Source organism: Chiloscyllium plagiosum, chromosome 34 (assembly GCF_004010195.1).
Source record: "Chiloscyllium plagiosum isolate BGI_BamShark_2017 chromosome 34, ASM401019v2, whole genome shotgun sequence".
Classification (NCBI taxonomy): domain Eukaryota; kingdom Metazoa; phylum Chordata; class Chondrichthyes; order Orectolobiformes; family Hemiscylliidae; genus Chiloscyllium; species Chiloscyllium plagiosum.
The window spans coordinates 40,601,859-40,626,345 of record NC_057743.1 but is presented as its reverse complement, the minus strand read 5'-3'; the positions used below and the strand labels follow the sequence as shown (position 1 = coordinate 40,626,345).

Genomic DNA, 24,487 nt, shown 5'->3' with positions numbered 1-24,487 from the left:
ATATCAAAGTTGAAACTTTATTGCTGGAACAGCACAGCAGGTCAGGCAGCATCCAGGGAACAGGAGATTCGACGTTTCGGGCACAGGCCCTTCTTCAGGAATGAGCAGAGAGTGTTCAGCAGGAGAAGATAAAAGGTAGGGAGGAGGGACTTGGAGGAGGGGCGTTGGAAATGTGATAGGTGGAAAGAGGTCAAGGTGAGGGTGATAGGTCGGAGTAGGATGGAGGCGGAGAGGTCAAGAAGAAGACTGCAGGTCAGGAGGGCGGTGCCGGGCTGGAGGGATTCGGCTGAGACAAGTTGGGGGGAGGGGGGATGAAGAAACTGGTGAGGTCCAAGTTCATCCCCTGTGGTTGGAGGGTTCCCAGTCGGAAGATAAGACGCTCCTCCTCCGACCGTCGGGTTGTTGTGGTTTGGCGGTGGATGAGTCCAATGACCTGCATATCCTCGGTGGAGTGGGAGGGGGAGTTGACTATCCTTGATCACATTATTCCTATCCAGATGTTCATAAATCCTATCCCTTACAATTCTCTCTAAGATTTTGCCCACAACAGAAGTGAGACTCGCTGGCCTATAGTTACTAGGGTTATCCCTATTCCCCTTCTTGAACAAGGGAACCACATTTGCTAGCCTCCAATCTTCTGGCACTACTCGTATAGACAACGAGGACATAAAAATCAAAGCCAATGGCTCTGCAATCTCCTCCCTTGCTTCCCAGAGAATCCTAGGATAAATGCCATCAGGCCCAGGGGACTTATCTATTTTCACCCTTTCCAGAATTTCCAACACCTCTTCTCTACATACCTCAAAGCCATCCATTCTACTTAATTGTGACTCAGTACTCACATTGACAACAATGTCCTGTTCCTGATTGAGTAGGTAATGAGCAGGTTAGACAAAGGTGACCCAGTGACTATGATATATCTGGATTTCCAGAAGGCCTTTGACAAGATGTTGCATGGAAGGCTGCTAAATAGGAAAGAGCTCATGGTGTCCGGGGAAAGGTACTGGCATGGATAGAGGATTGGCTGACTGGCAGAAAATGGAGAGTGGAGAGAAAAGATTCATTCTAAGGATGGCATTAATGATCCAGATGCAGGAACTGTGGACATTGTTGTTATATTTGCAGATGAAATAGAGAAAGGTGGAGGGGCAGACAGTATTGAGGAGGCAGAGAAGCAGCAGAAGGATTTGGACAGGCCAGGAAGGTAGGCAAAGAAGTGACCAACAGAATACAATTTGGGGAAGTGTGAGGTTACGCACTTTGGTAGGAAGAATAGAGACATGGGCTATTTTCTAAATGAAGAAAGACTTTGGAAATCTGAAATACTAAGCAACTTAAGAGCGCTGGTTCAGGATTTTCTTTCAGTTAACATATAGATCCAGTTGGCCGTTAGGAAGGCAATTGCAATGTTAGCATTCATTTCAAGACAGCTAGAATACGAGAGCAGGAATTTAATGCTGCGGCTGTACAAGGCTCTAGTCGGACTGCATTATGAATATTGTGAACAATTTTGGACCCCATATTTAAGGAAGGATGTACTGGCCTTAGAAGGGATCCACAGAATGATCCCAGGACTTAAGGGCGTGTTATTTGAGGAATGGTTGAGGACTCTGGGTCTGTAGTTGTTGGTGTTGAGCAGGATGAGGGAAGATCTGATTGGCATTTACAGAATACAGAGAAGCCTGGATAGAGTGATTGTGAAGATATTTCCACTAGTAGGAGAGACTAGAACCCGATTGCACAGCCTCAGAGTAAAGGGACAACCCTTTAGAACTATGAGAAGGAATTACTTCAGCCAGAGGTGGTTAATCGTGGAGTTAATTGCCACAGCAGGCTGTGGAGGCCAAGTCAATTAATGTATTTAAGATAGATTCTTGATTGGTAAGGGGATCAAGGGTAATGGGGAGAGGGCAGGAGATGGAGTTGAGAAACATGTCAGCCATGATTGAATATCAGAGCAGAAGAGTGGTTGAGTAGGTATGAAGAGATGTTGAGTAGATTAGGATTGTTTTCATTAGAAAGACAGAGGTTGAGGGGGGGCTGATTGAGGTCTGCAAGATCATGAGAGAAATAGACAGGATGGATAGCAAGGAGCTTTTTCCCAGAGTGGAGGGACTCAATTACTAGGGGTCAGGAATTCAAGGTGAGAAGGGACAAGTTTAAGGGAAATATACATGGGAAGTTATTTACGCAGAAAGTGGTGGGTGCCTGAAACGCAGAGGTCGTGGAGGTGGGCATGATAGCATCATTTAAGATGTATCTAGACAGATACATGAATGGGCAAGGAGCAGATGGATGCAGATCCTTAGAAAATAGATGCCAGATTTAGATATAGGATCAGGACCGGTGCAGGCTTGAAGGGCCGAAGGGCCTGTTACTGAGCTGTAATTTTGATTTTCTTTGTCCAAACTCAAATGGGCCAAATAGCCGAATTCTGCTCCTGTATTTTATGGTCTTATGATGTAAACCAAAAGTAGTGTCGGCTGCTTTTGAGAGGTTTTTAGTTGTTGAAACAAAATGAAACATGCAATAACTCTGTTAATATCAATGAAGAGAAAACAAGTCAGCTTGCATCCTGAGAATAATTCTACACCCTAAGCTTTTCTCTCTATAGATCCTGATTGCTCCATTGTTTTTTAAATTTGTTCTCGGGCTGCAAGTATTGTTGACTGAACCAGCATTTATTGCTCATTCATAAGTGCCCTTAAGAAGGCAGTGAGGGTAACCTTGAACCACTATTTCATGCAGCATAGATGCACCCACAGTGCTGTTAGTGAAGGAATTTTAGAAAAATGTTTGGGTTTCTTGTTGTGCAGATTTGACAGATGTGATCATCTTTCTTAAATTTTAAACTGATCACTAGTTTAAAAATGTCACTTTACTCATGAAATTAAACACAGATCCATATGAAAAGGTGAATTGAAAGAGATACATGAAAACTGCAAATTTCAAATGAATACTTTTGCAGCTGCATTTATTGAGGAATGAATTTGAGTTGTCTGCACAGGTTTGAAAGCCAAGCACAGACACAAAGCAATGAAAGCTGGGCACTTTTTAAAAAACAGTGACCTACCATGATATATTTAAGAAGAGTCAAGTCAGTATTCAATCTATTCCTGAATTCATCATATTAGCGTCTTGTGGTTGTTTACTGGCAGAAACATTAATGGTATGATGAAAACATCATAACAAATACATATTTGAAAGTTGTGCAGACAATCTCACCTCCTGTGTGTATCTGGAACATTTTTTTATGAGCTGTGGGTATATACATGGCACCTGTAAGTTGCATCTGACAATAGTGTACAGTCTGTATCTCCTAATTTTTCTGCATTTTTGATTATGGACTGAAATGGGAAAAGAGCTGTTTTAAAAGCTGAGGATAGCTGCACATTTTTTAAAAGTAAATTACCTGACACTCATTGTAAATGATGGTTACACAGCAATTGATTCAAGCAATGGGGAAAGCCTAGTTACAGGTAAGCTGAAGTCAGGGGACTATGTACAAATGAAGATTTGGCTGATAGCTAGTAACTGATTGGTCTGTGAAATGGTGGTCAGTTATTAATAACAAAGGCCACCTGTCTGGCAACAATTATGTGATTGGCTCCCAGGCAGCTGAACAGCTTCGGGTGTCAATGTTCAAAGTATGGACTTCTGGAAGAAGAGCTGTTTTTGCTCTTTCATAAAAGGCATCTAAAACCTGAAGAGAGCCAGCTTATTTCTCCTTGTCAGCTGCTGTAAGCTGTGATTTTTAATTACTAAGTCAAGATCTGTATAACTGAAACCTTGTGCCTCCTGCAAACAAGTGAAAGTGTCTGGAGAAGAAGCATTCTGAGCAGCAAAAGGATCTATTTCAACCAACCCTGTGAATAGGGACCACTGAATTACTTATTTCTTAACTCTTCACTCTGCCCTTAACACTTTTTTTGTGTCTATCTGAATATGTTTGTAGAGAGGAGTTTATAAGTGGATTAGTGTTTTAACTAGTAAAGTTTATTACTGTGTAAGTGGTTCATAATCTGTAGTCAGAATCTTTTAATTTGTTTAAAAAATGTAATTATTGTGAAGTACAAAAATGTAGTCCATGTCAACCTGCATGGAAAAGGCAAGTCATTTAGGGAGTTCTGCGCTGTTTATAAAATCATTAACTCTCGTAATGACTCTGGGAATTGTGGGGCTAGATTTCTAGCATAGTACCCCAGTGAGGCACATCGATTCTTCTAACACTGTTCTGTCAATACAGTCTGTTTTTGTAAATTGACAGAATCCTATAAATTAAGACAAGAATATGCTAAAAATCAATTTCTTTGCCACTAACTTTTGTTACTTTTAATCATCACATGTTTCTGTTTACAAATCATCACTTTTTTTTGTTTTAGATCACAGCGGATGAAATTGGTGCATTTACTTCTGTCAAGTTACCAATCATCTTTGCACCTTTAATCCCTGGTGAAACACAAATGGATTTTGAATTAGTATTTTCTGATCCAGCATCCAAAAATGTAAGTCTCATGCCTAGTTAGTTGATTACATTAATAACTAAGCTTTACATTTGGAAGGCCATTAGAAGGAAGATGAAATAATTGCACCAAGGCCAGTACTGTGTCACCAAGTTACCCTTTATTTACACATAAACAGTCCTTAACTATAGTATTGCCTCATACAGAGTCAGACACCAGGGTTTCTGTATCTCTGACACTCCTTTTATATGTCAGCCAGGATTCCCTGATTGGACCAGATTAACAGCCCCAGTCAGGGAACTCATATTCTATAATGTGAAGCTTGCTGACCTCATTACAATCACTACAGAAGAAACAGCAGGTTGCATAGAACATAGAACTGTACAGCACAGTTCAGGCTCTTTAGCAGTTGATGTTGTGCCAACATTTATCCTACTCTAAGATTGAACTAACCTATATATCCTCCATTGTACTAATGTCCAAGTGCCTATCCAAGAGTCGCTTAAATGTCCCTAATGTATCTGACTCTACTATAACTATTGGCAGTGAATTCCACACTCCCACCACACTCTGTGTAAAGAACCAACCTCTGACATCTGTGGGCGGCACGGTGGCACAGTGGTTAGCACTGCTGCCTCACAGCGCCAGATAACCGGGTTCAATTCCCGCCTCAGGCGACTGACTGTCTGGAGTTTGCACATTCTCCCAGTGTCTGCGTGGGTTTCCTCCGGGTGCTCCGGTTTCCTCCCACAGTCCAAAAATGTGCAGGTCAGATGAATTGGCCATGCTAAATTGCCAGTAGTATTAGGTGGAGGGGTAACTGTAGGGGAATGGGTCTGGGTGGGTTGCGCTTCGGCGGGTCGGTGTGGACTTGTTGGGCCGAAGGGCCTGTTTCCACACTAAGTAATCTAATCTAATCTAATCTCCCTTAAACCTTCCTCCAACTGCCTTAAAATTATGCCCCCTCATGATTATCATTTCCGCCATGGGAAAAAGTCTCTGGCTATCCACTCTATTTCTGCCTCTCAACATCTTGTACAAATCTATCACATCACCTCTTATCCTTCTTCACTCCAGTGAGAAAAGCTGTAGCTCACTCAACCTTTCTTCATAAAACATGCCCTCCAGTCCAGGCAGCATCCTGGTAAATCTGCTCTGCACCCTCTCTCAGCTTCTACATCTTTTCTCTAATGTGGTGACCTAATTCCAAGTGTGGTCTAACCAGGACTCTATAGAGCTGCAGCATTGGATGAATATGCGAATAGGAAGGGTTTAGAGGGATATGAGCCAAGTGTTGACAAATGGGACTAGATTAGTTTAGGATATTTGGTCGGCGTGGACGGGTTGGACAGAAGGGTCTGTTCCCCATGCTGTACATCTCTGACTCTATAACCTCACGACTCTTAAACTAAATCCCCTTGTAGATGAAAGCCAACACACCATACGCATTCTTAACAACTCTATCAGCCTTGGTGGCAACTTTGAGGGATCTATGGACATGGACCCAAGATCCCTCTGTTCCTCTACACTGCCAAGAATCCTGCCTTTAACCTTTATTCTGCATTCAAATTCAACCTTCCAGAGTGAATGATTTAATACTTTTCCAGGTTGAACTCCATCTACCACTTGTCAGCCCAGTTTGGCATCCTACCAATGTCTTGTTACAACCTACAACAGCCCTCCACACTATCAACAGGTCCACCAACCTTAGTCATCGGCAAACTTACTAACCCACCCTTCCACTTCCTCATCCAAGTCATTTATAAAAATTGCTAAGAGTAGAAGTCCCAGAGCCAATCCCTGCGGAGCACCACTGGTCATCGAGCTCTAGACTGAATACTTTCCATCTACCACCACTCTCAATGATAGTCACACAGAGGGGCACCTACCTTTTGATGGAAACAGGATTTGGTTGGTCAGGCCCTTTATTTAGTGTGATCAATGCCTTTTACCATTCTACCTCCTTAATCCTTTACACCAGTGATAATCAGAGATCGCTCATCCTCTACTTTAATTATATTCAAAGACTGAGTTTCCACAATCCTCTGGGATAGAGAATTCCAAGGATTCACAAACATCAAAGTAAACCAATTTCTCCTCACTTCAATCTTGAATGGTATCCCCCTTATTTTTTAATTGTGCCCTGAACTCAGTTAAGGGAAACTGCTTAATGCTTGCCAGTACACTACCACCTGCACCACATACTTTAACTTTGTTAATCAACAGCCTATGTGGAACCTTATCGAAAGCCCTCTGAAAATCCAAGTATGCAACATTCATTGACTTCTCTTTATCAAATTTGTTCATAACAACCTCAAAAAACCTCAAAGTTTGTCAAAATGAGTTCTCATTCACAAATCCATGCTGACTATGATCAATCAGATAATTTTTATGCAGTGCCTATTTATCGTACCCTTTATGATACTACTACTGACATAAGGCTGACAGATCCAAATCGTTTAATATATGTTGTGAATAGCTGAAGCCCAAGCATTGATTCTTGTGGTAACCCTGCAAATAACTGCCTGCTACTCAGTAGGATATTATTTTTTCCTCTCAGCTTCCTTTCTGCAAACCTGTTCTCCATCCATGCCAATATATTGCCCATTTTCTTTCTTCCTCCTTTCTTAAATAATGAAGTGACATGAACTATCTTCCAATCTGCAAGAATCATTCCAGAACCTGTGGAATCCTTCTAAAGTTAGTGAATCCAAACCGCCATCTCCTTAGAGGGACATCCCTGATAGCTGTGTAATGAACTGCCACCTCACTGTTTCCATGGCAAATATATCCTTTCTTAGATAGCAAGACCAAAACTGCATGCAATGCTCCAGCTGTGCTCTCACCAAGGCACTGTATAACTGAACTAAGACATCCCTACTTCTGAATGCAAATCCTCTTGCAATGAAGATCAATATTCACTTCATGTTCCTAATTGTTTGCTCATTTACCTGTCTATGTTCATAGACAGTTATACAAGGCCAGCCATATCCTTTTATATATCTTGCCAATATAGCACCTTTCAAATAATACCCTTCCTTTCTATTTTTCATATTAAAGTGTATACCTTCACATTTAGCCATAATATACTGTATCTGCTATGTATTTGCCAACTCACTCACCTTGAAGCGTCATTGCATGTTCCTCCCAACTCACAATCCCACTCAATTTTGTGTCATCAGCAAATTTGGAAATATTGCATTTGATTCCCTCATCCAAATCATTTAGTATGTGTTGTGAATAGCTGAGGCCCAAGCATTAATCCTTGGTAACCCTGCAAATAGCTGCCTGCTACTCAGTAGGAAATTCTTTTTTTCGTCTGTGATTCCTTTCTGCAAACCTATTCTCCATCCATGCCAATATATTGCCCATTATCCTGTATGCTTTACCTTTACCCACTAACCTCTTCCAAGGATTTTATCAAAACCTTCTGAAAATCTGAATATGCCATATCCATTGGTTCTCCCTTGTCTATTCTATTAGTCACATCCTCAAAAAACTCCTGTAGAATTGGTAAGCTTGATTTGCCTTTCACAGATTCTAACATTTGCCCCGTTACTGAAATTAGTCTAACTGGTGTGTAACTTTTGTTTTTTTTTTCTCCCTCTCTTTTTAAATAGTGGGGTTACATTTGTCACCCTCCAATTTTCAGGAACTGCTCCAGAGACTATAGAATTTTAGAAGATGATTATCAATATATTCAGTATTTCCAGGACACTTCCTTTTGTACCCTGGGATGTTGATGATTAGGCTTTAGGGATTTGAAGTCTTTAATCCTATTAATTTTCAGTACCATTTTCTTACTCATACTGATTCCTTCAGTTCCACCTCTGACTGGATCTTTGGTTCCCTAGCGTATCTGAAAGAATGTAGAACATTACAGCGCAGTACAGGCCCTTCAGCCCTCGATGTTGCGCCAACCAGTCGTACCAATCTGAAGCCTACACTATTCCATGTACGTCCATATGTTTGTCCAATGATGACTTAAATGCACTTAAAGTTGGCGAATCTACTACCATTGCAGGCAAAGCATTCCATACACTTACTACTCTCTGAGTAAAGAAACTACCTCTGACATCAGTCCTATAGCTATCACTCCTCAATTTAAAGCTATGCCCCTCATGCTCGCCGTCACCATACCTGGAAAAAGGCTCTCCCTGTCCACCCTATCTAACCCTCTGAAAGGTATTGATACCCTTTTGTGAAGACAGAATCAAAATATGTATTCTTCCATCATTTCTTTGTTTCCCATTATAATTTACCCAACTTCTGACAGTAAGGGACCTAAATTTGTCTTCACTAATCTTTTTCTTTCCATATATCTACTGAAGCTTTTACAGTCACTTTCTACGTTCTCTGCAATTTTACTTTTATGCTCTATATTCCCCCTCTTGATCAATCTTTTTGTCCTTTTTTGCTGCAGTACTCTGAAATGTAAAAGTCCAAAACCACAGATAGCCTGCTTGGGGTGTGCAGGAGGGTGAGTGTGAGTGGGCAGGGGAAGTGGAGGCCACATCTAGCAGGGAAGGAGTCTGACACGGGGGAATGATAGAGTGTCAGGTCTGGTTGCAAGTATTCTGGACCTGCAGCCTATCCCCCTCACCCCTCTATTTCTGAGTCCTATCCAAACATATTCCACACATTGTTCTTCTAATCTGAAAGTATCCCTTACTAATGTACTGATCCCATCTCGTGTTATCAGCACAACCCCACCTCCATTTTCATTTAGATTGTCCCTCCTAAACATTGAATATCTTTGATCACTTGTTTCCCATGGTCACCATGCTGTCAAATTTCTGTCATGGCAATTATTTCATTACTATTTACTTCTATTTGTGCATTTGCATAATCTATCTTATTGTGAATGCTGTGTGCATTTAAGTAGAGTGCCCTCAACTTCTTATTTTTGTTATCATTCTGTATTTGGGGCACATTTGATGTAGCCTGTCTTCTACTTTGTAAACTTTAAGATTTAAAAAAAAGATGAAGGAGTCAGCCCATCATTGTGAAGGGGGAAACCAATCTGCCTAGCAGTCAGTGGCTCCAGGAGAAGCCATGTGGATATGGAGGGCTTCAAAGCCTTTCTGGAATATTTTCCCCCTCACCCACCTGCAAAAGAGGCAAGATTCACACGCAGCTGCCAATTTCTGAGTACATTCCTCAATAGTTAGTTTCTAATTACACTCCTTCCAGACAAGAATTAACCAAGCAGTGGTTTTAAACAGAAATACCAGATAAATACAGCATACACTTATCTGCCAAATATCACAACATGGCATAAGAAATTAGCTGGTACTTGTGATGGCAAACTTTTGTCTTTAATCATGGTGCACTGCACTGGCAATACATATTGGAAATTCACACGCATTTACACAGCATTCTCTTCATCATGGACACTGGGCCTTGAGTTTGCAATTTTTACTCTTGCATATGAGGCATTTGCTAAAAAGCTGCCCCATTTAATTTTGTAGTTTTTATTTTCCATGTTCCCACAAACAAAACCTTAGCATTAAAAATACAGTATACTGCTAAAATGGAAAAATCTTCAGAAGTACTAATATTTGAATTATACTCAGGACAGATTCCACATTAATATATTTTTGAGCAAAGCACCAATTGAGGACCTGATTTTTTGAGGGGCATCTCCTGCTACAGTGAAAAATGTACCAGAGGAATCTATTCATTGAAGAATTTCATCCCCTCAACATAGAAAATTATTGTTTAATAACTGGAGCTAAAACAATCACCAGACTATCATATGCATTATTTTCTGTTATAAACGTCAACATCTCCTTATTGTTCAACTCTTTTTGGCTTTGAAAAGGTGGCAGTCAGTGACCTTCTTAAATCACTTCAGTCCATCTCATGCAGCTCAGTGCTGCTGGGAAGGGAGTTTCAGGACACAGTCAGTCACACATGCTTCTTCCAGTCCTGTTGTGTTTAAGTTTCTTGCTACCAAATCTTTCCATCTGTTCTTCAGTCTTACCTTCCTGGCCATTCTACATGTGTCCTCAGTCTCTTCACCATAGATGACCACACCACTTCAATCTATTCCCAGCTACTTTCTTGGATGTTGCCACAATCTTCACTGACCCCTTATGTTAAGAAACTTAAAACTAGATTTAAATTTATTTATTTCCGCAGACAGAGTTATGAATAAGACCAATTGGGAACTCGCATTTCGAAGGTGCTTTCTTTCCATTTCTCCTGAGAAGTTGATTAATGAAAACGTTGCACAATTCTTTTGTATAACTGGTAAAACTTACTTGATTGCAAAGACATGCAGATTCTCTCATTCCATTTTGTTGGCAGATTATGGTCATGCCTTTCCCACATTCTCGTATGTGTGTAACTGACTTTAATTAGAAGGGTCTATTAATCCTTTGTGCTATTTCTACCATTCATATTTCCTTCACAAGCCACTCAGCCTTGTTCAACTTACTTCTCGCTTCGACATGATAGACTGAAGATGCTCATCTTCTGTTGATACTGTTCCAAAACCAGCTGTCATTCAGTATATAAGATGTATCAGGGTCACCAGGCAAACCCTTCAGTGTTACAGAAAGACATCATAAAAGATACAACTCTCAAAAAATTACAATTTTTTTCTGATTTGGGACCGTTCTGCTCTGCTTTTATTTGTTGTAAAGCAATAACTTTCTTGGAACTGTTGCAATTTTTAAACTAAGCACAGCATGTTATACAGATTAGCCCTGATATTTGTTTTTTTCCAACTCCTAAAAATAGATAACCATTACAGCTCGAGCAAAGGGTGTTGACGTACCAGTCTGGTTATCAAATCCTAATATAGACCTGAAAATCTGCATGTATGACCGGCTTTACCAAGACTCCATTTGTGCTTGCAGTAGGTAAGCTGATAAGAAAAAATGATCCTTTACGGTAGAGTGGATTTGATGTAAAGAGACAAGAGGTGAAATACATAGTGAGTCTGCAAAGGATGACAGCATATAACTACTTCTCATACAGACACATTTTTTGAGAACCATGCCTTGGTGAAGGTCATTTTACATTGAGTAGTTTTCCCGAGAACATTACATAACTACAGTAGAATTCAGTTTGTGTTTTTCCTTCCATATTTCTAATGCTTTCCTTAGCATTATAGTTACTTATTGTGATTCTTAGAGAAGAACATTTCAAACAAATAAATAACAAATAAATTTCATTTACAAAAATCCTGCAAGTATAATAATTTATTCATTTTGGTGTGCTGGTAAAAGCCTGCTTTGGAATTATGAAATAGAATGCAGACTTATTCCAAGAATGCTGCATTGGCAGTGCTTATTCCATTCTGAACATATACAACATTGTAGCATGTAACAATGCTCAAACAATATATTGGATGCAGAATATAAAATATTTTAATATTTGCAAAGGTTATGTTCTCATCCAAACTACAAAAACACCATGCCTCTCGATCTGTCTCTGACAAAGAGATCCACAAAACATGCTGATACAAAATTAATAATGTTCCAGGAGTTCAACACCACCTTCTTGATGCGTATGCCTGATTAAATGGACAAGAATTTCATATTTGTCCCATGTTCTTATTCTTTCCATTATTTCTCATTACAGTGTATACAAAATACTTTTGCTACTGATAATCAGCTGTCTTTCAAGTGGCATCCATAAGTTATTCTATATTGTTATTTAAATAATTCCCTGTTTGCTTCCTGTTGTTTCTTCCAGCAGTTGATATAATAAATGAACATGTTTGCCTGAACTTTTACACACTTTGGGGATATCCTTCCTAAATAGAAATGGCATTGTAAGCCTCCATTTCTAGGACATGAAGGTGCTCAGAAATAAACATTGTCTTTTTTGGCGTTTTTTTAATACTATATTTGCACAGTTCACAGTGGCATTAACAAACTGCATAGCATTTCTAGCACTCCAATGTTTGTTAGACCCAAGAGAAACAGTAAAGGATTGTTATTTTAGAGCTATTTGTAACTGCTTGCTATGCTTCGTAGTGATTGATAGAACTACATTCTCAAGCAGCACATGCTAAAAAACATAATGTAATACCCCAGGAATCCAGACTAGAAAAGGAACATCATTTATTGTTGAACACGAAATACAGCCACTACTCATGGCTTACATAGGCTAATCTCAGCCTAGGACAGTCTGCAGTCCATCTCCGGGTCTGCTTTAATTTCTTGTTTAACCTATTTTTCCAATGAAAATGTTCAGAGGTGTAATTACAAACCTCTGGAGCAGGTGAGACTTGAACCCAGGCCTCCTGGTCCAGAGATGTGGACATCACAAGGGAGCCCATGGATCTGCTTCCTAATTCTTTTGTACCAATGCACAACCGATTTATTCAATTACAGTCAACTATGGGATAAATTCCATATTCAGTGACTTATTTTTCAGCATAATTAGTATATTATTATTACGGTTTATAAGCTAGTGAAACACAAATTTATCATTTCCAATTACCAAAATTCGTTAGTAACATAAACACCATTATGAAAAGGAAACTTATCTATGTATTCCACGACTTATTAAGAAATCTCGCAGACAATCAAGTATTGAAACAATCACTTAAAATTTATTGCAGGTATTACAACCCAACTTGGCTGTTACCCAATTAATGATGGACATGATTCAACTAACAGTGTCTATTTCTGGAAGTGCCCAGGGTTTGATCCCTATGTAGTGTTGTTTTTCAAAGTTCTGCCCCTGATTTGTTCTAATGTTGGATTCTTGTACTGTTTTCTCTCTTCCAAGTTTGCAGCATGATATTTTTAATGATTCAATAGATTCTTTCATCCCAAATATTGATTAGCATCTCTGGAGACCTCAAGACTGTAGCTTACTTTCTTATCAGTAGTACTCTCCTGTTCCTTGTTACATTCAGGGATGGCCATCTGCTAAAAACACAACTTTTCCTGCAATTAACCCCTTTACTTCTGAACATTAACCTGCCTACAGAAGCAATTGCCCATTTGTCACAGGGTAGCAGGTTAACAAGCAGTTGCTACCTTCTCTCTCTCAGGAAACAGCATGTTTATATTGTTCCTTCTCAGAGATGGTTAATTTGCATGTTGCTTTTAATTCCTTTACAATCATTTTTACTTGATCCTGTCATGATTAGATTCCCTACAGTGTGGAAACAGGCACTCAACACTATGGGCAATTTAGCACAGACAATTCACCTGACCCACACATCTTTGGACTGTGGGAGGAAACCAGAGCACCCAGAGGAAACCCACACAGACACGGGGAGAATATGCAAACTCCACACAGTCACCCGAGGCTGTAATCGAACCTGGTGCTGTGAGGCAGCAGTGCCGCCACTGAACCACTGTGCCGCCCCAACATCTCACGAAACAGTTTATTCCAGAAAGTTATTGCTGATTCTTTCAATGCATGAAGTTATTAAAGTTGTGAAGTTTACATTGTCATGCTAAAGCTTCCCTTTTGCAGGTTGAGTATAAATAGGTAGATATGGCAAAAATATTTGAAAGCAACTTTTTTTTAAATCATGAAGCACTTTTGGGAAAAATTCAGAGAAAGAAGGTAACATCCAGTAAATTATAATGTTCCAGATTTTTTTCACAAATGAAACTATAAAAACAAATCACCGCTAGGTAGTATGGAGAATACTCATAATAAAATGGATGAATTTCCCTGTGTTTGTTGGTGACCACCAACTTCCTGATATTGAAAGTAAGATTTGGTAAATACTATTTTCTCCAAGCTGGGTCTGCTTTCCAAAGGCATCAGGTATGCGGTCCAGTTGGGCAGAGCATTGCCTCTTACTGAGAACTCCTACTCAACAAATCACAAGGTGATTAGTTAGTTATTCCGCATGGATCCTGTAAAGGTTATCGCATGTGGGTTCTCACCAAAAAATTTAATTAGAGGCTTCTTAATTTTTACATTAATCCAACTTCCAAACAAGTGTACAATGACAATATCTTTGTGATTTTTCAACATAATTAAAAGTAGACATATTATAAACCAGGTTCATTACATATTGTTATTGCCACTTCAGTAAATATTTCAGAAAATGACATTTTCCCCTTTCATGAAATGTGCAGGAAAAGCAAGAAAAACTCACTGCCAGTAACAAAATTCGTGCTTGGAAATTCTGGTTGAAGATTTTCAGGAATGGGTCCAGGCAGACGAGAACATCAAGCTTTGGATGTAAGTTTGCTCACTGAACTGGAAGGTTCATTTCCAGGTGTTTTGTTACCCTACAAGGGAACATCTTCAGTGGGCCTCAGGCGAAGCAATGCTTAAAATTCCTGCTTTCTATTTATATGTTTGGGTTTCTTTGGGTCGGTGATGTCATTTCCTGTGGTGATGTTATTTCCTGTGGTGAAGTCACTTCCTGTTCCTTTTCTCAGGGGGTAGTAGATGGGGTCTAACTCGATGTGCTTGTTGATAGAGTTCTGGTTGGAATGCCATGCTTCTAGGAATTCGGATACATGTCTTTGTTTGGCTTGTCCTAGAATGGATGTGTTGTCCCAATCGAAGTGGGACAACACATCCCTTCCTCATCAGTATGTGAGGATATTAGTGAGAGAGGGTCATGTCTTTTTGTGGCTAGTTGGTGTTCATGTATCCTGGTAGCTAGTTTTCTGCCTGTTTGTCCAATGTAGTGTTTGTTACTGTCTTTGCACAGTATTTTGTAAATGACATTAGTTTTGCTTGTTGGCTGTATAGGTCTTTCAAGTTCATAAGCTGCTATTTTAGTGTGTTGGTGGGTTTGTGGGCTACCATGATGCCAAGGGGTCTGAGTAGTCTGGCAATGATTTCCGAGATGTCAGTCTTTCGTCTGGTTGTTTGGGTTTGTTGCTGAGAAATCGGCGGACTGTGTTCATTGGGTACCCATTCTTTTTGAATACATGGTATAGATGATTTTCCTCTGCTCTGCGTAGTTCCTTTGTACCACAGTATGTGGTGGCTCATTGAAATAATGTTCTGATGCAGCTTCGTTTGTAGGTGTTGGGATGATTGCTTCTTTAGTTCAATATTTGGTCTGTATGTGTTGTTTTTCTGTAGACGCTGGTTTGAAGTTCCCCACAGGAAATAATATCACCACAAGAAATGACATCACCAACCCAAAGAAACTCAAGCATATAAATAGAAAGCAGGAATTTTCAGCATTGCTTTGCCTGAGGCCCACTGAAGATGTTACCTAGTAGGGTAACTAAACATCTGGAAATGAACCTTCCAGCTCAGTGAGCAAACCTGCGTCCAAAACCTCAACCTGAGCTACAAATCTTCTCAAAACTCGCTAAAAACATCAAGTGTCAGTGGTAAACCCCTTTTTTGGTGGGGATGTAAATATAAGGCAGCATTTTCTTTTTTATATCAGAATGCTGACATCAGGGCATTGCAGGACCCAACCTGCACTCATTGGAACCAATCAGCTAACATTATTTTTGAATCATTGCTCAGTAAGTGGCCAGAGGACTCACTAGCAATTTAAAAGTGGCAGGTGGGCTCCTGAGGCAGGAGGACCAATGAAAGACTCTCCAGCAGACACCACAATGATTCCGCCATCTGGATTAGGAGCTGCAGAGAAACAGAAAGAGGGAGGAGTGCCTCAAAGTGGAGACACAAGGCAACCCCTTTACTGGAAGGACAGTGGCCACAGCTGTGGCCCAGTGAGTGCAAGGTGGTAGTCCACTTTCAGCCGGGAGACCAGTGGGCCAACTGATTGCACTTCAGTTGCTATGTGAAGCTTGCTGCTGAATGGAAAATTCCAGTTGATGTGACCAAGGGACCTTAATGCGCCCCCATGTCATCTTAATTGACTACACACAGCTTTCAGGGGGGATGCTAAAATCACCTTGGGGATGGGATTGTGCCAGCAAACTGACATGCCAGCCAGCAATGCAAAGTGATGCCTCTCAGTTCTTCCCTGCCCATGATACAACATCAGGGCCAGATACCAAGACAAAACAGCCAACTTCTGTGATTGATCATCTTTTAGAAATATGTTTCTAAAATCTCAAATGCTCTCCAACATCCTGAAAGAGAAAGCTACGCTGTTATCACTTACATCCAGTCTTACATGGATTACAGCAAATATAATGTATGATGTGTTATCTTCATTTGAATTATATCATAAAATGCTCAGAATTTTTGATGCCTAAACAAGAGGCAGAGAGTTTGGTAAAACAAAATACTTCACAACATTCTACTCTAGCCTGCATACTCAACCTTATTTTTGCAGCTCCTCAGTTGTCAGTCTTTAATCTCCTGTACTCGCTCATTGGTTTTATGTCCTCTAGATTCACCACTGATGCTCATTTATATTTTTCTTCCATATTTCTTTCAAGAAACAAATATAAAACTTATGAATCATTGTATATAAATCCATTAATGCTGCAAAAATATTCACAATGCCTCAAGCATCACTTCTATTAAATCATGCATGTTTCATCTAATGTGAAACATCTGGAATAAGCAGTTATAACTCTTTTCCATTACAGTAAGAGTGTACAGTGCTCGCTTCAGCACCACAAATACTAAAACTGGAACGATACAGAGAAGATTAGCACAGTAAGAGTGTACAGCAGGTTCTTTCTTAAATAGGCCTTGGGAGACTGACTAGATCATCCATTTTCTCTCAATTTATGTTTCTCTTTAATTTGTAGTCATTAAGACCCTTAGAAAATTACCATTATCCATTTTAGGATTTTTATAACCTAATGTAAACAGTTACCTCTATTGAAAATTTATAGAATCAAAGCTAAGATTGTAATTATTGCCTCAGGTTGTCTGTAAAGCAAGTGACAATTCTTATATTTATGCAACTTCTAGTTTATGTGTGTCCCTTTTTGTGTTTCATCTTGAAGAAAGCACACAAGCTTACGGGTTAGGCGCAAGAGAGTATGTCATCCGGTCTCTTGAGCCAGCTCTACCATTCAATAAGTTCTTAGCTGATCCAATCATACCTGAACTCTGTATTGTCACCCAGTTCCCGATAATCTCTGGCTTCCTTGTTAGTCAAGAATTGATCTGCTTCTGCCTTAAAAATAGTTACTGATTCAGCCTGCACCACTCTCTGTACCTCAGAATTCTATGAATTTGCCATTGCAGTAAATACTGTTTTACATTCTTCCTGCCAAAGTTGACAAGTTCACACTTTTCTCATTGTAATACATTTGCCAAAGTTTTGTCCATTCATTTAACTAATTTATGCTATGGAGATGCCACTGCTAGACTCGTGTGGACAAGGTCAGAAGTCAGATAACACCAGGTTATATTCCAACAGGTTGATTTGAAATCACAAGCTTTTTGATTGTTGTCCCTTTGTCAGATGAAGTGACAAAGAAGCACATAGGTACAGAATTTATAGGCAGAGAGATCAATGGGAGAGAGATCAAAAGATCATACAAATGGTGTGAGAGTGTCAGACGGGGTGAGTAAGGTGTCAACAGCTGAATAACAAGTGAAGGGATGACCTGTAATCTGATTAAATGAGGCAGGGGGATAATTACAAAAATTAAAAATAAGGTGGTGCTGGAGGCAAACCAAATGACTGGAATTACATTATAGGTATAAGAGTTGCATGCCGAGGGTCTAACCAAAGTAATAAGTAATCCAAAACTATACAAGCTAATTAAGGTAGACAGATCATAACAATTTATTAAGGTGATGGTGTCAAAGCAGGACAGTTAGGAAGATTTTACAGATATAGAACAGTGTAGTGGGGTTACGTGGAGCATGGCATGAACCCAAGGTCATGGTTGAGGCCACACCACCTTATTTTTAATTTTTTGTAATTATCTTTCTGCCTCATTTAATTGAATTATAGGTAATCTCTTAGCTTGTTATTCAGCTGTTGACACTTTACTCACACCATCAGACACTCTTGATCACCTATAGACACCTATTATTTGGCCCACCGAAACTCCTCTCACATCATTTGTATGATCTTTTGATCTCTCTGCCCATTGATCTGTTGGACTATAACCTGGTGTTGTCTGATTTCTGACCTTAACCAATTTATATCACTTAATTCCTCTCCACAACTTACGATACTGCCTATCTTTGTATTATCAGCCAATATAGCCATTATACCTTTGTTCTCTTCATCCAAACCATTGATATAATTTGTAAATAATTGAGGTTCCAACACTGATGCCTAGACTCACAACTCAACTTGCTAACCCAAGATTTCACCCATTTATGCCTACTCTGAGTTTTCATTAACTAATTATTCCTCAACCTGTTGCTAATACATTAGCTTTCTACACCATGAGTTCTTATTTTCCGTAATAATCTGAATAAAAACTCATCAACTTCATGCCAAGTAAAAGCTGGGTGAGAGAATCCATGGGCAATTTTCTCAATTCACCAGCCATTAAGGGCATTAAGCAGTTAATTAAGAGCCAGCTAAAGACCACAGTTTACCTTGGCAGCAATCAGAGGCCCAAATAATGATCAAGGGGTTTGCCTGCTCTTGCATGTGACTCCCCACCCCACCAACCTCCTCTGCCCCCACAACCCTACCCTGTGAGAACAAGAGAAAAAAGTCTTACCATCTCCTCACTGCTGTGTAGACCTCAATCAGCCTAATTCCGAACCCAGATGCTACCCACCCGTGATTGGTGAGCAAGGGTAAAGCCTTTTTGTTTAGAAAAGAAAATCTGAATTAAAAGCTAGCCTAATGGCAATCATGTAAGCGCTGTTAATTATCATAAATTCATTAATGTCCTTTCGGAAAGGATGTCTGCCAGTCTCACGCAGTCTGGCCTACTTGTTACCCCAGACCCTCAGCAATTTGGTTAACACTTGACTGACTATAGGCAATTAGGGAGAGATAATATATGCTGGCCTGGCCAGTCCATGAACAAATGAAAGCAAATGGCTCTTGAAGGAGCAAGAATATAAACTGACTTAGCAGATAGTATTTCTCCTTTGTCTCTCTGCATCTACCTATTTCTTTGCTGTCATTTCTGTGATCAAAAAGTCATGTGGCTCAGAACCAAGTATTGTTTCTCAGCTGATTTATCATGTATATACCAATATATCATTGCATTTATTTTACCAATCATAGTTCTATCTGATTTATGCTTTATTTCATCAGGGCAAGCACAGCTCTCCAGCTAAAATTTGAAGTGTGCTCCGAGTTGAGAAATCATTTGGAACTTCTGCCAAAAACTGGTTATATCCAAGCGCATTCCAACTTTAGCTTTCAACTCAAATTTCTACCCAGGTAAGTGCGTCATTAAAACATTGATGACCACAAAACCAGCAAAAGAGAGATTTATAAATAACTGTACCCAGAGATTTGCAACCTCAATGCTAGCAATAAATTGGCAGACGGACAACTTGTATTCGTATAAATTTTTGAAGATAGGAAACAAGAAATATAAACAAGTACAGAAGTGGAACTGAATCACAGTGCTGAACCTAAAGACCTGGCCATGAATATGGGTTTTTAAAGAAGTTAAAGATGGATTGAAGAAGAGTAGAGTTCCAGAAATGATTTGCAGGTAGATTGTTGTGTTCCCAGTGCTGGAAGGTGTGGGGAACACAGAAACTATGAGGACTGAAGGATACAATGGATGGCATAAAATATAGTGAGCTGGAAATGTGTTGCTGGAAAAGCACAGCAGGTCAGGCAGCATCCAGGGAACAGCAGGTCAGGCAGCATCCAGGGAACAGGAGAATCGACGTTTCGGGCATAAGCCCTTCTACACAGCCCGAAACGTCGATTCTCCTGTTCCCTGGATGCTGCCTGACCTGCTGCGCTTTTCCAGCAACACATTTCCAGCTCTGATCTCCAGCATCTGCAGACCTCACTTTCTCCATAAAATATAGTGACAAAAGGTTAAGTGAAATAAAATGTGACAGTACACAAGTCATACTCTATTACAGTCATAGATGACATGATCATGTAACTTAAACACTGTATGCAGGGTCCTCATAGCTTCTTGAAAGTGAAGTCAGAGGTAGACAGAATGATGAAGAAGGGGTTGACACTCTTGCCTTCATTGGTCATAACTTTGGCCGTGAGACTTGGAATGTCATGTTGCGGCTGTACAGAACATTGATGAGGCCATTTTTGGAATACTGTGTACAATCTGGTTGCCCTTCAATAGGAAAATCTTGTTTGCGGACACCAGCCGTCTCCCCTTTACCATGAATGTGCAATCCCTTTACATGTCCATGCCTTGTCAGGATGGTCTCAGGGCTCTTTGCTTCTTCTTGGAACAAAGGCCTGAACAACCCCATTCATCACCACCCTCCTCCACCTAGCCAAGCTCATGTTCACTCTGAACAACTTCTCTTTTAACTCCTCTCACTTTCTTCTGGTCAGAGGGGTGTCCACGGTTACCTGCATGTCTATCTCTTTGTGGGTATGTGCAACATTCTTTATTCCAGTCCTATTCCAGCCCTCCACAATTCTTTCTCTGTTATATCAATTATATTATCACTGCTGCTTCCTTCTCTTGTTCAAATTTGAGAAGTTTGTCAATTTGCTTCCAATTTCAACCCCTCTCTCACCTTCACTTGGCCCATCTCTGACTCTTCCCTCCCTGAGTGAGACGGTGGCTCAGTGGTTAGCACTGCTGCTTCACAGTGCCAGGGACCTGGTTTTGATTCCAGCCTGTCTTTCTGGAGTTTTCACATTCTCCCCGTGTCTATGTGGGTTTCCTCTTGCCTCTCCAGTTTCCTCCCACAGTCCAAAGGTTTGTAGGCCAGGTGGATTGGCCTGCTTCCACACTGTAGGGATTCTATGATACCCTCCCTTAACATCTCTGTTTCCGTTACTGGGGACAGCCTGGCCACCAAAATCCATGACAAAGAAACTGACTCCCACAGTTACCTTGAGAATACATCCTCACACCTGTACTTCCTGAAAAGATTCTATTCCATTCTCCCAGCTCGTCCATCTCCGTAGCATCTGTTCTGAAAATGCCAACTTCTTTAAGCAGAAGTATGTGAATACATCTTAAATTGCTGGCGTACAATGAAATTGTTTTCTTGTTATTCTGTATGTGCATGTTAACAAAATGCTTCATGGTAATAGACTAGTCTTCACAATTCATTCATTTCTTTAATTGGTTTCTATCTCAGTTCTTTATAAGACCATAAGAAATAGGAAAGGAGTAGGCTGATCCACTTTCTTGCATTTTTGACATAACTCTTAATCCCCCTACTGATCAAGAATGTATCCACCTCAGCCTTAAATATTCACAAGGGCCCTGCCTCACAGCTCTCTGTTGCAAGGAGTTCCAAAGACTCCCAGCCCTCTGAGAGAAGAAATTCCTCCTCACCTCTGTCTTAAACTGGTGCCCCTTTGTTCTGGGACTAGCCTATCTGATTGTAGACTTTCCCATGAAGGGAAACATCATCTCAGCTTCTACCCTGTCTTGCCCCTTAAGAATTCTACATGTTTCAATGAGATCACCATTCAACCATTCATTTTTTACACTCACAATGAGTAAAGTCTCAAATAGTCTAGCTTTTGTTCACAAGACAAGAGGAGGAATTTCTTCCAGGATGCCCCAGGTGCAAGAGACAGGCTATGGTCCGGTACACACCACCCATGTCTGAGTCAGAGCTGGAGTCAGAGGAACCACACCTGGTGCGAAAACATCCTAGGAGGAGATACAAGGAAAAGAACAGGCCTATATCCATGGATTTGTGGGTTGTGGAAATGTAGTGATTGGAATGAGGGTCAAGTGACAGATATAAACAGGAGTCTCAGAGATTCTCATCATTCTAGGGAGTGGCTCTGAGCTTGCTGGTCAGAGTCCATGTACAGAGAACAAAGAAGAAAGAAAATATATAGCCAGGAACAGGCCCTTTGGCCCTCTAAGCCTGAGACGATCCAAATCTACTGTCTAAACCTGTCGCCCAATTCCGAAGCATCTGTATCCCTCTGCTCCCCACCTACTCATGCATCTGTCCAGATGCATCTTAAATGAATCTACCGTGCCTGTCTACTACATCTGCTGGCAACACGTTCCAGGCAACTACCACCCTCTGTGTAAAGTACTTGCCGTGTGTATCCCCCTTAAACTTTTCACCTCTCATCTTGAAAGTGTGACCTCTCGTTATTGAATCCTTCACCCCGGGAAAAAGCTTATCTCTATCTACCCTGTCTATACGCTTCATTATTTTGTAGACCTCAATCAGGTCCCCCCTCAATCTCCTTTTTTCTAATGAAAACAAACCTAACCTACTCAACCTAAGTTCATAACTAACACCTTCCATAACAGGCAACATCCTCGTAAACCTTCTCTGCACCCTCTTCAAAGAGTCCACATCCTTTTGGTAATGTGGCAACCAGAACTGTGCACAATATTCTAAATGCGGCCGAACCAACGTCATGTAGAATTTTAACATGACCCGCCAGCTCTTATACTCAATAACCCATCCAATGAAGGCAAGCATACCATATGCCTTCTTGATCACTCTATCTATCTGTGCAGCAACCTTCAGGATATAATGGACCTGAACTCCCAGATCTCTCTGCTCATCAACTTTTCCCAAGGCTCTTCTGTTTACTGTATAATTTGCTCTAGAATTAGACTTCCCAAAATGCGTCACCTCACATTTGTCTGGATTGAACACCATCTGCTACTTCTCTGCCCATCTCTCTCCAGTCTATCTGTATTCTCTTGCATTCTTTGACAGTCCTCTACACTTTCTGCTATTCCACCAATCTTTGTATCATCTGCAAACTTGCTAATCATACCAATAGTGCCCTCTTCCAGATCATTTATGTATATTACAAACAACAGTGATCTCAGTACTGATCCCTGCGGAACACCACTGGTCACCTTTCTCCATTTCGAGAAACTCCCTTCAACTACTACTCTCTGTCTCCTGTTGCTCAACCAGTTCTTTATCCACCTAGCTAGAACACCCTGCACACCATATGACTTCACTTTCTCTATTAGTTTACCATGGGGAACTTATCAAACACCTTACTAAAGTCCATATATATGACATCAGCAGCCCTTCTTTCATCTATCAACTTGCTCACTTCCTCAAAGAACTCTATTAAGTTGGTGAGGCACGATTTCCCCCGCACAAAACGATTTTGCCTATCACTGATAAGCCCATTCTTTTCTAAATATAAATAAATTTTATCCCTCAGTACCTTCTTCAACATCTTTCCCACCACTGACATCAGGCTCACTAGTCTGTAGTTAACTAGAATATTCCTACTACCCTTCTTGTACAGGGGGACAACATGAGCAACCCTCCAGTCCTCCGGCGTCTCACCTGTGTTTAAGGATGCTTCAAAGATATCTTCAGGGCCCCAGCTGTTTCCTCTCTCACTTCCCTCAGTAACCTCAGATAGATCCCATCCGGTCCTGGGGACTTGTCCAACTTAATAACCTCTAGCCTACCCAACACATCTTCCCTACTTATGCCAACATGATCCAGACTAATCAAACTTCTATCTCTGATCTCAATATTATCATGTGTTGCTGGAGCAGCGCAGCAGGCCAGGCAGCATCCAGGGAACAGGAGAATCGACGTTTTGGGCATAAGCCCTTCTTCAGGAATGAGGAAAGTTTGTCCAGCAGGCTAAGATAAAAGGTAGGGAGGAGGGACTTGGGGGAGGGGCGTCGGAAATGTGATAGGTGGAAAGAGGTCAAGGTGAGGGTGTTAGGGGGAGTTGAAGTGTTGAGCCACAGACTGGTTGGGTTGGTTGGTCCGGGTGTCCCAGAGGTGTTCTCTGAAACGCTCCGCAAGTAGCCGGCCTGTCTCCCCAATATAGAGGAGGCCACATCGGGTGCAAAGGATGCAATAGATGATATGTGTGGAGGTGCAGGTGAACCTGTGGCGGATATGGAAGTTTCCTTTGTGGCCTTGGAGGGAGGTGAGGGGGGAGGTGTGGGCGCAAGTCTTGCACCTCCTGCGGTGGCAGGGGAAGGCGCCGGGAGTGGAGGTTGGGTTGGTGGCGGGTGTGGATCTGACGAGGGAGTCACGGAGGGAGTGGTCTTTACGGAACGCTGATAGGGGAGGGGAGGGAAATATATCCTTGGTAGTGGGGTCCGTTTGGAGGT

At 40.9% G+C, this 24,487-nt stretch overlaps 1 protein-coding gene across 2 annotated transcripts in view; it reads left to right on the top strand.

The window, feature by feature from the left end:
• Positions 1-24,487, top strand: part of cfap74 (cilia and flagella associated protein 74) — a 220,211-nt gene that overhangs the window by 123,503 nt on the left and 72,221 nt on the right. For both annotated transcript variants that reach the window (XM_043676312.1, XM_043676311.1), the window contains exons 20-22: positions 4,383-4,505; positions 11,211-11,332; positions 19,540-19,668. In XM_043676312.1, the coding sequence (XP_043532247.1) occupies positions 4,383-4,505; positions 11,211-11,332; positions 19,540-19,668 (374 nt within the window). The remainder of the gene's footprint in view (positions 1-4,382; positions 4,506-11,210; positions 11,333-19,539; positions 19,669-24,487) is intronic.